Here is a 12,013-nt window from a genome sequence, read left to right as displayed (position 1 = left end):
ATACTGGCACGATATTGTGCCTCAATTGTTATCACGATTTATCAGAACCAACGCGCAATGATTTTGAACACGTCCTCGGATATCATTTGAATATCGGTTCTATAGTTCCATTAGCAAAGTGTCGTGTTTGTGGCCAGAACGTATCTCAACCTTTTCCAGTCCGTCACTGTCTCGCGTGTCTCAATCATTTTATAAGCCTAACAAATCAATTAACTCGAGAAGGACGAAGTGTTGTTAATCTTCTTGACCCTACCAGCGTTCTACTTGGCGGAGGCCCGGAATACGTACGTTAGTTATAACCAGCTTATTAAATCAACCGTCTGATTAATCGAATCCTAAATAATTGATATGTGTGTGGGGAAACGTTACGCTTGTCGGTCGCCTCGATTGGAATATCTTTATAGGTACTCCTTAGCTAGTTGCGTTCGTGAAACCAGCTTCGTGAATCCTACGGCAAAAGAGCGTCTTTGCAAAAAATGCATCGCTAGCGAACCGAATATAAAAGTTTATTCGTAGTTTTAAATGATAGGCATTACGCATCCGTCGGGCGTCGCCGCCCAAGATTACATTGCATTATTTGCCATCGCTACCTCGCGTTGATTCAACCGATTTCCGAGTGTCACGAATGCGAAGACAGGTACCTTAATTATATGCAAAATCTCGCTGAAAACGGAGAAAGTTTTTATGATCAGCGAGACCCAATGTTACTCTCTTAAATTTTCGGTCAAAATACATTTGATGCATTCTAATGGTATTAAGCGATTCTTTTATTTCAACTGCAAGATAATAAAACTTAAATAATTACACGTCAGTCACAATGGTTGATTACTATTTCTTACTACGTTGCTGTATTATTATCATATTCATTTTCTTGTGGTCTTACTCGGATTCATTATTCGTCTCTATCTAAATTAACTATTCATTAAAATACGGTCCTAATTATTACTATACACGTTGTTTTGCAGAGTCGCAACAAAATATCGATGCGATACTCTGCTTTCCTTAAGATTTATTATTTGAATTTATTATTCATTAGAATACGGTCCTAATTATCGTTCATATACGCTGTTCGTGTAAGGAGCAACAAAATATCAATGCGATACTGCTTCCCTTACGATCTCTCATTCAAATTCGCTATCCATTAGAAAGGGATTTTGGTTACGATTTTTATATTAAACACAACATTTGTGTTTCACGTTCTTTTCTGATCTTTTACTTTTCATTGGTTCGTGAATCTTACCGATTGAGTCTCGCGTAAAGGTGCGAACACTACGTGTTACCGCCAGGTCTATATAGTTGCCCCCCCCCCCCTAACGCAAATCGTAAAAACATTTATATATTCGGATTGTACATTGTTTGTACATGAATGTACTATGATTTTTATTGTTTGTACATTTTTCGTTAATTTAAAAAAAAATTACAAAGTTTTCGTAACTGTGCCAATGATAGTTAGCCCCCTCTATGTCGCAATTACGTCACGTAAACTATAACTTATGAATTTATCGTGCTTAATCGTTTGTACGTCGTTTGTACATTATTAATAATCGGTTAAATTTATAATTCCAACATTTGTTTTTGTTTAAAACGCAAGATAAATAATTTTTATTTGAATATGGCGGGTACGGAGTACGGAGCGGGTGCGCATGCGTGTGCGTGCGTATGCGCGCCTGTGCGTGCATATGCGTGTATGTGCGTGCGTGTGTGTGCTGCATGTATCGTGTAGGTGTGTATGCGAGTGAGTGGTGGGTGTGTACGCGCGTGTGTATATACACAACACAGCATATACCCACACATATGCACACATCCACTCACACACACAGCATCACATTAGACGGCATTATATCACGGCTATGTCATCACAGCATAGCAAAAGTTAAAAGTTAAAGGCCGGCGTCACATAGAACCCGTAATCCGTAATCCGCACCGAAAGTCCGCAAAAGTTACTAGGGATTGCGTCCGTAACGTTACGTGTGTTTTATCTCCTTGTGTCCCATGGAGCCGTAATTCCATGAAATTTCCGTAAAAGTTACTAAAAGTTACTAGTTATTACTAGTAATGCTTTTTTTAATTTTATTTATTTAACTAAATTTGACGATTTAATTAAAATTTTTGTTAAAATTATAATATATTCTGTAGTTTTCTTATGAATAAAATACAAATAAACAATTATAATTTGTTAAATAAAAAATAGTAATACCGTTACGTGTGTATTTACGGCTCCATGGGACACAAGGAGAAAAAACATACGTAACGTTACGGACGCAATCCCTAGTAACTTTTGCGGACTTCCGGTGCGGATTACGGATTACGGGTTCTATGTGACGCCAGCCAAAGACTTTTAAAATATCTCTAGACGAAAAACTATTAATTTTTAAGCTTTGTTTCCATTGAGACTTTCGATCAGCACCCTGGTGAAAATGAAAAGCTTTACGAAGCGTCAAAGAAGCGTGAATGAATAGAATTTACGCTTCTTAGAAGTTTCATTGACTTTCCATTAACTCTTCATGATTTCGAAGCTTTATACACGTTTCTTAAACGCTCCATAAAACATGTATGAAGTGTTTTATTACATTTTCTATACTCTCCAATAATTCATGTTTCTTTAACGTTTCCTGAACGTTGCACAAAATGTATACGAAGCATTCCGATACACTTTCTTTACACTTCAAAAATTTATATTAAGAAACGCTTTGTTTACGCTTCTCAAACGTTCCACAAAATGTATACGAAGCATTCCGATACGCTTTCTTTACATTTTAAAAATTTATATTAAGAAGCGCTTTGTTTACGCTTCTTAAACGTTCCACAAAATGTGTATGAAGCATTCAGATACACTTTCTTTACACTTCGAAAATTTATATTAAGAAACGCTTTGTTTACACTTTTCAAACATTCCACAAAATGTATACGAAGCATTAAAATACACTTTCTTTACACTTTAATAATGAATATTAAGAAACGCTTTGTTCACGCTTCCCAAACATTTCTCAAAGAATATACAGAGCATTCCGATACGCTTTGTATACATTTCTGAGATGAAATTTTTCATTTATGTTTTTAATTAATATTTTTTTAAATTGTGCGTTAAGCGTTTTTTTACGTTTTTTTTTTTTTTTTTAATTTGAAGCTTTAGGAACTTTACTAATTGCTTTAATTTATAAAAAAAAAAAAAAAACCGGAAGTATTTCAGATAATTAAGAGCAAAATTTATCATATAATGTATTATTTAAAAGATTTATTTAAATTAATAACAAAATTATAAAAGTGAAAGTTTAAAAACTTTAGAAAAAAGGAAACAATTTTATTTCTTCTTTAATTATTAGTTCTCATGTACGATATTATGTTGGAAGAATATTTTTGTAATTTCTTTATTTTAACCCGTTTTTATTGAAAACTATGCATTGCTACTATTAAAAAATGGATTCAAGAAAATGTTTATAGAACTTTTATTGGGTTAAAGTAATCAAGATTTAGAGTAATATTTTTTTCAATTTATTATTACATTAAGATATACATATTTAAATATATAGACATGAAATGCTACTTAATATTATGTGACAATAAAATGAAATGCGTCATCATTAATCACCATAACAACCAAATGGCATTTTACATAGATATTTATCGTTTATAAGATCTATAAATACGCATTGAGCATCTATTTCAACAGGTTCAATACAAAAAAATTTACCATAACCTGTGAATCGTTTAACTTGAGTATATTTAAAATCTTGATCAAACAACAAAGGTTCCTTTTGCACCACAACCTCTTGCACTAAAATTAATACTTTTGAATCGGATACATATATAATTTTTTTTATAACGGCAATTATTTCATAACAAGTCAAAATATATGAGTCATTATGTTTCTTATTAGCTGCATAAACTTCAGAACAAAATCTTACACCATTATATAACATTTTTTTAAACAATGTACAATTTTCTAAATTAAAATTGTATTCTTTAACGCATATATATTCCTCAGATGAAAATGTACATATTTCTTTTTTACCTAAAAGAACTACTCCTTCGCATCTTATAAAATGTTGCAATTTAGTTTGAATAATATTTTCACAAAATTTTATTATTGATTTTGTTGATACTAACTCATTGCACAAAATTGGTAAATCACTAAATATCAAAAACTTGCGAGCTATTTGCTTTACAACATAACGTGGACTTTGTAACAATTGCAGCAGATGACGATTCTGTCCTTCATATACAAAAGCATTATGAGTCCAAAGAGGACCCCAATTTAAAACATTTTGTGCAATGTGAGTTAAAAGATGTACATTTAATACCATTGATGTAACACCAAAATACTTGTTAAATAAGAAAACATAAGTCAAAAATAATTCGTGTGCCTTTAGCACATTTTGTTTTGTAACAGACTTTTGCAAAAGTATATTTGTAGATTTTGATAACATAGCAAGATGCTTCAAATATTTTTTTTTTAAAAAACCTTTCAAGCACGGTATACAATAAAATATTAGCCAAGATCTCCATTCAGACGCTTTCCAAATATTTATTTGTGAAAGAGAACGAACAGATCGGGTGATAGAAGTCAAAGCACATATGTTAGTGAAACGTTCATCAATGGCAGATATTAAATGCTTCATAGCTATTTCATCATTTTCCATGTTTTTCCAAAAATTTTTACGAGAAGAGTCAAAAAGTAATTCTGTATGTAATCGAATCACACCCAAAAGAATACAATGCATATAATCGGGCACAAATCCAGTTATCAAATCAAAGAAATGTAATTGTAATAATACTGTTGGCCCCTTTACGCCTTTCACATATCGTTTCCTATCATTACGTTCGTTTCGTTTTTCATATACTTTCTCGATATCTTTTATAGTAGACTCTGTTGTTCGATCAGGTGCTCTATATGTACATAAAGGGAATCTCTGCCCTTTCACTGTACGTTCAGCTTTTTGATAACAAAATGTACATGCATAATAAGAATTGATCCCAGACATATTTAACATTTTAAATCGAGCTACCGAATCAACTATAGCGCACAAAGGAATCACTTTGCTTATTACATCTTTTCCATTGTGATTCCAATGAAAGCCATAAAGAGATAATTTATTAGCTTGTTCAATAAAAGGTTGTAAAAAGACATTTTGGTTTGGATCATTTTTACCAACATACAATCCAGCAAGTAAGATGTGTTTACTCCTTTCTTTTGGCGGCAGTTCATTTATCGTAATATAAATGGGCCATATTGTTTTGCCACAAGATTTACCCATAGGAATACCATCAGTATTAAACGAGTACGAGAAATTATAAAGATGTGAAAGAATATTTCCATTATCAAAGTGTTTTCTATATTCTGCTCCATCATAGATATCTTCTAAAGCAATATCGTTAATTTTTGAACGATTAAATCTATAAGTTAGAAGGGAATCAACAATTGTTGTATTTTTAAGAAGTCTCTTGAATTGAGATTCTAAATCTATGGATAAAAAATAATTTGAGGAGTTAACACTGATAACATTTCCACAGTTGCAATCGATAGATTCTGTTAAGTTATTCTTATTTCCATAATATTTTTCACATTCTGGACAAAAAATGTGATATTTGAAAATATCACCTGATCGATCTATATGATTAAAATACATGTACTTGGAGCTTGGAATTGTTTCATATCCATACATTGTATTTATCATTTTTAAAATGTCTACTTGTGCTAGCCACGATAAATTATATCTTAATCCTAGAGTCAAACACATAAGCATAACGTCTTCTGCAGTTGATTTTGTACACGGACAAATGGTACGTTTCTGATGTGATTTTTCTTCCCAAAAATTTTGTTCTTTATTAATGCGACAAAATTGTTGACAGAAAGATGCTTCAGATTCTTCCTCTCCTCCAGAATGATTATTTGTTGAAGAACATAATTCAGATTCCTGAAAAATTACAGAGAGGCATAAATATTTTCATATAAAATTAATATCAATTGTGAAATATAAAAAATAAATGTTATAAGCAAAAAAAATTTTTATTTCTCTTCTAGAAATGTTACAGTTAATTTGGTTAAATGCACTAATGCAGTAAAAGCTGTATAAATGTACAATTATAATAATAAGATTGATAATTAATTATACAAGTTATTATTTTTTTAAGAAATTTAAGTTTTACTTATTTAATAATAAATAATTAAAAAAGTAATTTGTAATATTAATAATCTTGTTTTATTTATTTATGTTATTATAAATTTGTACACAATAGTACTTTAATATACGTGTGCACTAATACATTCAAAATATTATTTTGCATATTACATTATTACCTTATCCATCACATTCACAAGAATTTCTTTAGAACTGTGGATGCTGTTAAGACAAGTATCATTTTCATTTAACATATCATCATCATGTTCACTAAAAATAATGACATCTTCACTTGACATAATATCATTTTCACTTAACATAATTTTATCATTATTTTCACTTGACATAATTTCATCATCATGTTCTATATGTTCCTGAAATAAAAGAAACAGATAATAATTAATATTCTTTTTTTACAAAAAAGTTTTTACAAAACTTAGAGTTTTGGTAGAATGACTGACTTATCAGTATAAGTGGAAAAAAATATTATTAGTTTATTGCTTTTGTAAAAACTTTTTTATGTGAAAAAAATATATCAAAACAAATTCTTTTTTAAAGAAATATATATACTTCAAATTACTTGAAATATTATACTTAACCTGCACAACAGTCTTGGTAGTCCGATTTTTCTGTCGATATGCAGTACTACGAGGAATAGGAACATCTTTGAAAAGATACTGCTTGTATTTCATGCTTTATGATATATGTATATATATATATATGTTTTAAATAATTTGTAAAGGGGGGTGGACCAAGAAAAATTCCATATAAAACACCCACTTTTATAATTTAATAAAGACTGGCGTCTAATCGTCCCATCATTTCTATTGATACCGCATGGCATGCGCAAAAGAGACTAACCTAACCTAACCTAACAATGAAACACACGTTGCTTACGTGGCTTACGTGTTAACACGTGCAAGTGCAAGACGTGCCAAGTGCCAAAACGCGCCAACAAAGTGATAACCTATCAAGAAAATTAAATTGATTTGTGTCAATCATTTAAATATTACAGAAAACATTACTTTCTCTGTAAGAAAATACAAAATAATAATACGTTTTGTTTAACATCACGTGTTTTATTGTGTTTTAATATAATGGCTTCCACGGATTATAAAAAGTGGTATGCCAAGGTTAAATATTACAATGGTGATGTGGAAGATATTTTGGTACGTAAAATTAAAACTCAAGAGGGCAATCAATTTTCTCCCAAGCACTATAAAGACTTCAACAGCAATATTTTATATTCAGTTAAAACTGCAATGAATGATGTAGAAGGAAAAGAACAAAGATATTATGCCTATATTGGCAAGTTAGCAGGTATGATCTACAAAATAATTCTTAACACAAATTATTTTTATAAAAAATAGTAAATGTTCTGTAACATTTATAAACTGATATATATTAATTCGTTATTATATTCTTATTTCATAGGAAGTGTCACAGAATTAAATCAGGACAATAAAAGAATTGGTTGGCCTGCATGGCCTTCAGATATACTAGACGAACCTGATAACACTTCCCAAGATGAGAGACAGCAAAACGCATTTTCTTCAATTACAGCTTATCGTGAAAAAGCAGTAAGTAAGTTAATCATCTGGACATCGTGAGATGTGAGCACTTGTTATAGCTATATATATATATATTTCGAAATCTAAAAGCAACCTATGTCAAAATGTAAGGAATAGTTAAATCTTTTCTGTCAACAAATATATATAATTGAATTCTTTGCGTAAACTTTTATATATATATATATATATATATATATACATAAGAAAGAAATAACGGGAAAATTTAGTACTACCTGAAAAGTTGACAAAAAGGATTCAACTATTTCTTAAATTTTGACATAGGACGCTTTTCGAAATATAAACATTTAATGTTTAAGATGTACCCACTAAAGCATGGACATTTAATACATTATATAATTAAACATATTTAATAACTTCTTTTCTTTAAAATATATTTTATGCATATGCAGACACTAAAAAAAGGGAAGAAAAAAGCAGTAGCAGAAGAATATCAGAAAATTTTATGTAATTATAATATCGAAAAAAATATTGATGAAAAAGATTTTTCTGAAAATATAACAATAGATTCTAGTGGACCTACTACTAAGAAATATTCACAATATCAAGAAAAATTATCAGTTGATCGTAATGTGTCTGTTGCACTTCAAGAATTGAAAAGTCTTTTAAATGAAAAAGTGCAGAAAATGGAAGAAAAAATAGAAGAAAGAATAGAAAACAGTAGCAAGATTATCGAAGAAAATATTATAGGAATTGTAAAAGAACCACTTTCACAAGCGTGTGAAGCTGTTTGTAGAATGGAGGAAATGTTGAGTAAGTTTAATTCAAACACTTCAAATAATATTCTGTATGTTACAGAATGGTTACATAATTCACAAGATTATTCTGAATGTTACGACTTAATTCAATTATTATTAGGTGAGTAGAGTTAGTGAAACAATTAATTTTATCTTACATTCATAAATAATGTATTTGACATTTATAAACAATGATTTTAATTATTAAAATATTTGTGTACAATACAATAATCAACTCTTTCAAAAAAAAACAAGATGATAAAAATTTAAACTTAAATATAAAATTAATAATATAATTGTATTCTATTTTTTTATTATTTTTTGTATATTTAAGTTTAAATTTGAATTGCACTATATCTTTGAAAGAGAAAACTTATAATTATTGTACGTAAATATTTCGACAATTAAAACCATTTGCATGTAATACATATTTCTTTTAATAATAGCTGTCATTAAAAAAATGTTTTCTTATTAAATATTTTAAAGTTTTTTGCGAACAAATCATGTTCATCAAGTTGTTTGATATGTCTATGCATGTCAATAAATCTGTCTTTTTAATTACATTCACTCATAGTTTTTAAAAAATATTAACTTTTTATTAATATTTTTCAATTTTTTTCATAAATATTTCACATTATTGTTCAATGTTGTGTTACAGTTTATTCAACTTGCTATTTGTGAATTATGTGCACACTTAGGCTGCGTTCCGATATTCACTGCAAGCAACTGCAAGTACTGAAAATCTATAGTATACGTAACGTAGACTTGCAGTGAATATCGGAACCAGCCTCTAGTTAAAAGCAAAAAGCAATTACAAATATTCAGCATTGCTGAAGAAACGAGCATTTCTATTTATTCTAGATTAGAATACATTTAGCAAGCTCTTATTGAGCACTTTTAGTGAACAATTGTTTGTAATTAATTTAAAGTCTAAAATCTAAAATCATATACTAATCACGAACAGCTGTTCAGTATGCTTTCAATGAGCTGTTGTCATACTAAATGCATCCATTATAAGAAGTTCATAAATCCAAGCAATTTTTTTTTTTTTTTTTGGTAATATTGATACGTTAGTTTCTAAAAAATAATCCATCTTTCTAGGATATTCACAAATTGCTTTTAGCTTAATCGTACATAATTTATTCATAGGCATTGTTTTAACACTAATTGTTATAATAAATAAATATAAAATTGATTATAATTTTACAGAAAAGATATGCAACTTTGGAGATAGACTCAGCACCAGCAGTATGTCTTCAGAAATAGAAAATAAGGTAAGTTAATTTTTTTGTAGTAGTTTTTTTTATAAAACATTTTGCAACTAATTATTTTATTTTATCAGGTTCATCTTGGCAGTGGTTTCTATTGCACAAATGCAGGTTTCGCAGCTATGAAAGCAGCAAAAAATGATTGCGACTGGGCTGCAGCCCTTCTTATTGGAGTTTTCGGCGAAGATGCTAAATTAATGAGGATTTATCCTAGAAAAGAAGGATTAAAAAAATTTCCACTTGGATTCCTGATGCTAGCTCAAAGTAAATATTCAATTGTTATGAAAGAAATACTATCTTTTTCTTATTATTATTTATCTCTTGTTTTTTATTTTATAGACTTGTTCAGAGAGCGATTGAAAAATGATAATTATGAAGGTGACATTGATCAAATGATCAAATCACTGCCAGCTTATCTCTCAGATCGAGCGCTAGATCTTGGAGGAGGAAGAAGTACATCCTCTCGTGCAAAACACTCGAAGAAATATAAATATAAAAATATATCGCAGAGGTCAATTAAAATTTCAGATTTTACTAAAAATATAAATAAAAAAGCAATACAATTTTTGGTAATTATTTCATAATAATGACCAGAAATTGTGTAATTATTTATTTCCATAAAAATATAAGTAAAAAAATTTGTTTGTTTACTTTATTTAGGACAGAAAAGGAGACAACAGTAGCAGATCCATCAATAGTTTCAACTGTTACATCTGTAACTTCAACTGTTTTACAGAAGCCATTGGTATTTAAGAACAAAAAATCAAACTTTGCCAAATTTCAAGATATCGATTCAATTGAAAGTAATAATAATTTAAACATAATAAACTTGATTTGTACTTTTTTTAAAATATTTATAGTTTTATTCTTTGATTAATTGCTCGTTCTTTTTTTTCAGATACATAATCATATATGAACACACATCAAGACATCTTAAATATCTTAAATATAATCAGACTCGGACCGGAATTACTCAGAACCGTAATCGTTTTGTAGTAAATAAACAAACACAAAATGTTTTCTGCAGTTGACTATTTTTTTTATCAGTTAAATATTATTTGCAGTATTTTTTTTTACTTTTTTTCCGGTTCCGGTCCGGTCTCTAATTCTAACTAAAATATATATATCAATAAAATATTTTACAAATATTGTAAAAAAAAATAAAATATAAAACAATAAAAATAAAAATATTTTTATTTATTATTATTTATTTACTTTAATTTTTTAAGGCTCATCTGTATAAGAAGCAGACGCGGATCGCAAATCGCAAGATTAGACGCAGCAAATTGGGAACCTCAAAACTTCTGTGCGTCCTGCGTATTGAAGCCTGCGACTGTAAACTACCGAAAATACGTCACTGCGTCTAATCTTGCGATCTGCAACCCGCGTCTTGCATCTTATATAGATGAGCCTTTTTACTTTTCAATAACGTTTTAATAACGCTTCAATAACGCTTCATTATTTTTCGTTCACATTTGCTAAGAACCTGCCGGGGACCTCGATGACCCTTTGTTAACACTTCCTCAGGAGCTCGATAACGCTCCGTTTACATTCGAGAATGTTTTGTTCACGTTTGTCGAAGAGTTTAATGATACTTTGTTAACGCTTTTTTAACGCTTAATAACCACTTTCTTTACGTCCCGATGTCTCAATTTTCGCTTATTTGATATTTCGTTTACGCTTCCATCACTCTCCCTTTACATTAGATTTACTCTCCAATTTACGCTTTGTTAACGCTTGTTTTACATTTTATTTTCACCAGGGCATCAATAAATGATACTGCAATTTCGGCGAATTTAACCACTTTTCATAATGTTTGTGCGGGGTCCTTTTATAGAAATCTTTTAATTATGATTAAAAATTATTTGAATCAATTTTGAAAAGATAGATTTCCTCACAATGTTTTTAGTTCGTGCTTTACGAAACAAATAATTATCGCTAGCCAATCAAAATCTTTGTCGTTGCGACAAATGTAGACATCTCTCGTCAATGCTGCTCTATGTTTTTTTCACAATGTTTTGTTCATCTCCACTCTTTTAAGGTTCACAGTAGTCATATATGTAGTCATCTATGGCTTAGTTTACACCGATTGTTTAGTACGCGTACCAAATACTAAATCTGCTTCTCCGATAGGTATAAATCGTTTAGTGTAAAATCTACACCAATCAAAGAAGCTGATTTAGTACTTGGTACACGTACTAAACAATCGGTAAATATTCGCGCACATGATCCCCTTTTAATAAAATTTAGAATAAATTACATTGTCTTGTTGGCATTTGATTCTATTGATGTAAAATATT

General features: G+C 29.7%; 2 protein-coding genes across 9 annotated transcripts; one reads left to right on the top strand and one right to left on the bottom strand.

The window, feature by feature from the left end:
• Positions 1 to 3,476: 3,476 nt before the first annotated feature.
• On the bottom strand, positions 3,477 to 6,968 carry LOC136998211 (uncharacterized). 3 transcript variants are annotated; one of them, XM_067350658.1, is made up of 4 exons: positions 6,900 to 6,968; positions 6,719 to 6,764; positions 6,299 to 6,493; positions 3,477 to 5,915 (listed from the first exon to the last, which is right to left on the bottom strand). In XM_067350658.1, the coding sequence occupies exons 3-4, from the start codon at positions 6,464 to 6,466 to the stop codon at positions 3,582 to 3,584; spliced, it is 2,502 nt and encodes an 833-aa protein (XP_067206759.1). In that variant the 5' UTR covers positions 6,467 to 6,493; positions 6,719 to 6,764; positions 6,900 to 6,968; the 3' UTR covers positions 3,477 to 3,581. The 3 variants fall into 3 exon arrangements, with proteins under 3 accessions (XP_067206759.1, XP_067206760.1, XP_067206758.1); XM_067350659.1 differs by having other exon boundaries at positions 3,477 to 6,493; XM_067350657.1 differs by having other exon boundaries at positions 6,719 to 6,946.
• A 20-nt stretch (positions 6,969 to 6,988) lies between these two features.
• On the top strand, positions 6,989 to 10,732 carry LOC105670000 (uncharacterized). 6 transcript variants are annotated; one of them, XM_067350664.1, is made up of 7 exons: positions 6,989 to 7,439; positions 7,554 to 7,699; positions 8,101 to 8,566; positions 9,655 to 9,719; positions 9,788 to 10,224; positions 10,374 to 10,458; positions 10,612 to 10,732. In XM_067350664.1, exons 1-7 carry the CDS (start codon positions 7,217 to 7,219, stop codon positions 10,627 to 10,629), a joined length of 1,440 nt encoding a protein of 479 aa, XP_067206765.1. In that variant the 5' UTR covers positions 6,989 to 7,216; the 3' UTR covers positions 10,630 to 10,732. The 6 variants fall into 6 exon arrangements, with proteins under 6 accessions (XP_067206765.1, XP_067206766.1, XP_067206764.1 ...); XM_067350665.1 differs by having other exon boundaries at positions 6,990 to 7,288; positions 7,371 to 7,439; positions 10,374 to 10,732; XM_067350661.1 differs by having other exon boundaries at positions 6,994 to 7,439; positions 10,374 to 10,516.
• Positions 10,733 to 12,013: the final 1,281 nt, after the last annotated feature.

This window comes from Linepithema humile, chromosome 2, assembly GCF_040581485.1.
Source record: "Linepithema humile isolate Giens D197 chromosome 2, Lhum_UNIL_v1.0, whole genome shotgun sequence".
NCBI classification, from domain to species: Eukaryota; Metazoa; Arthropoda; class Insecta; order Hymenoptera; family Formicidae; genus Linepithema; species Linepithema humile.
This window is presented reverse-complemented; position numbering and strand designations above follow the sequence as displayed.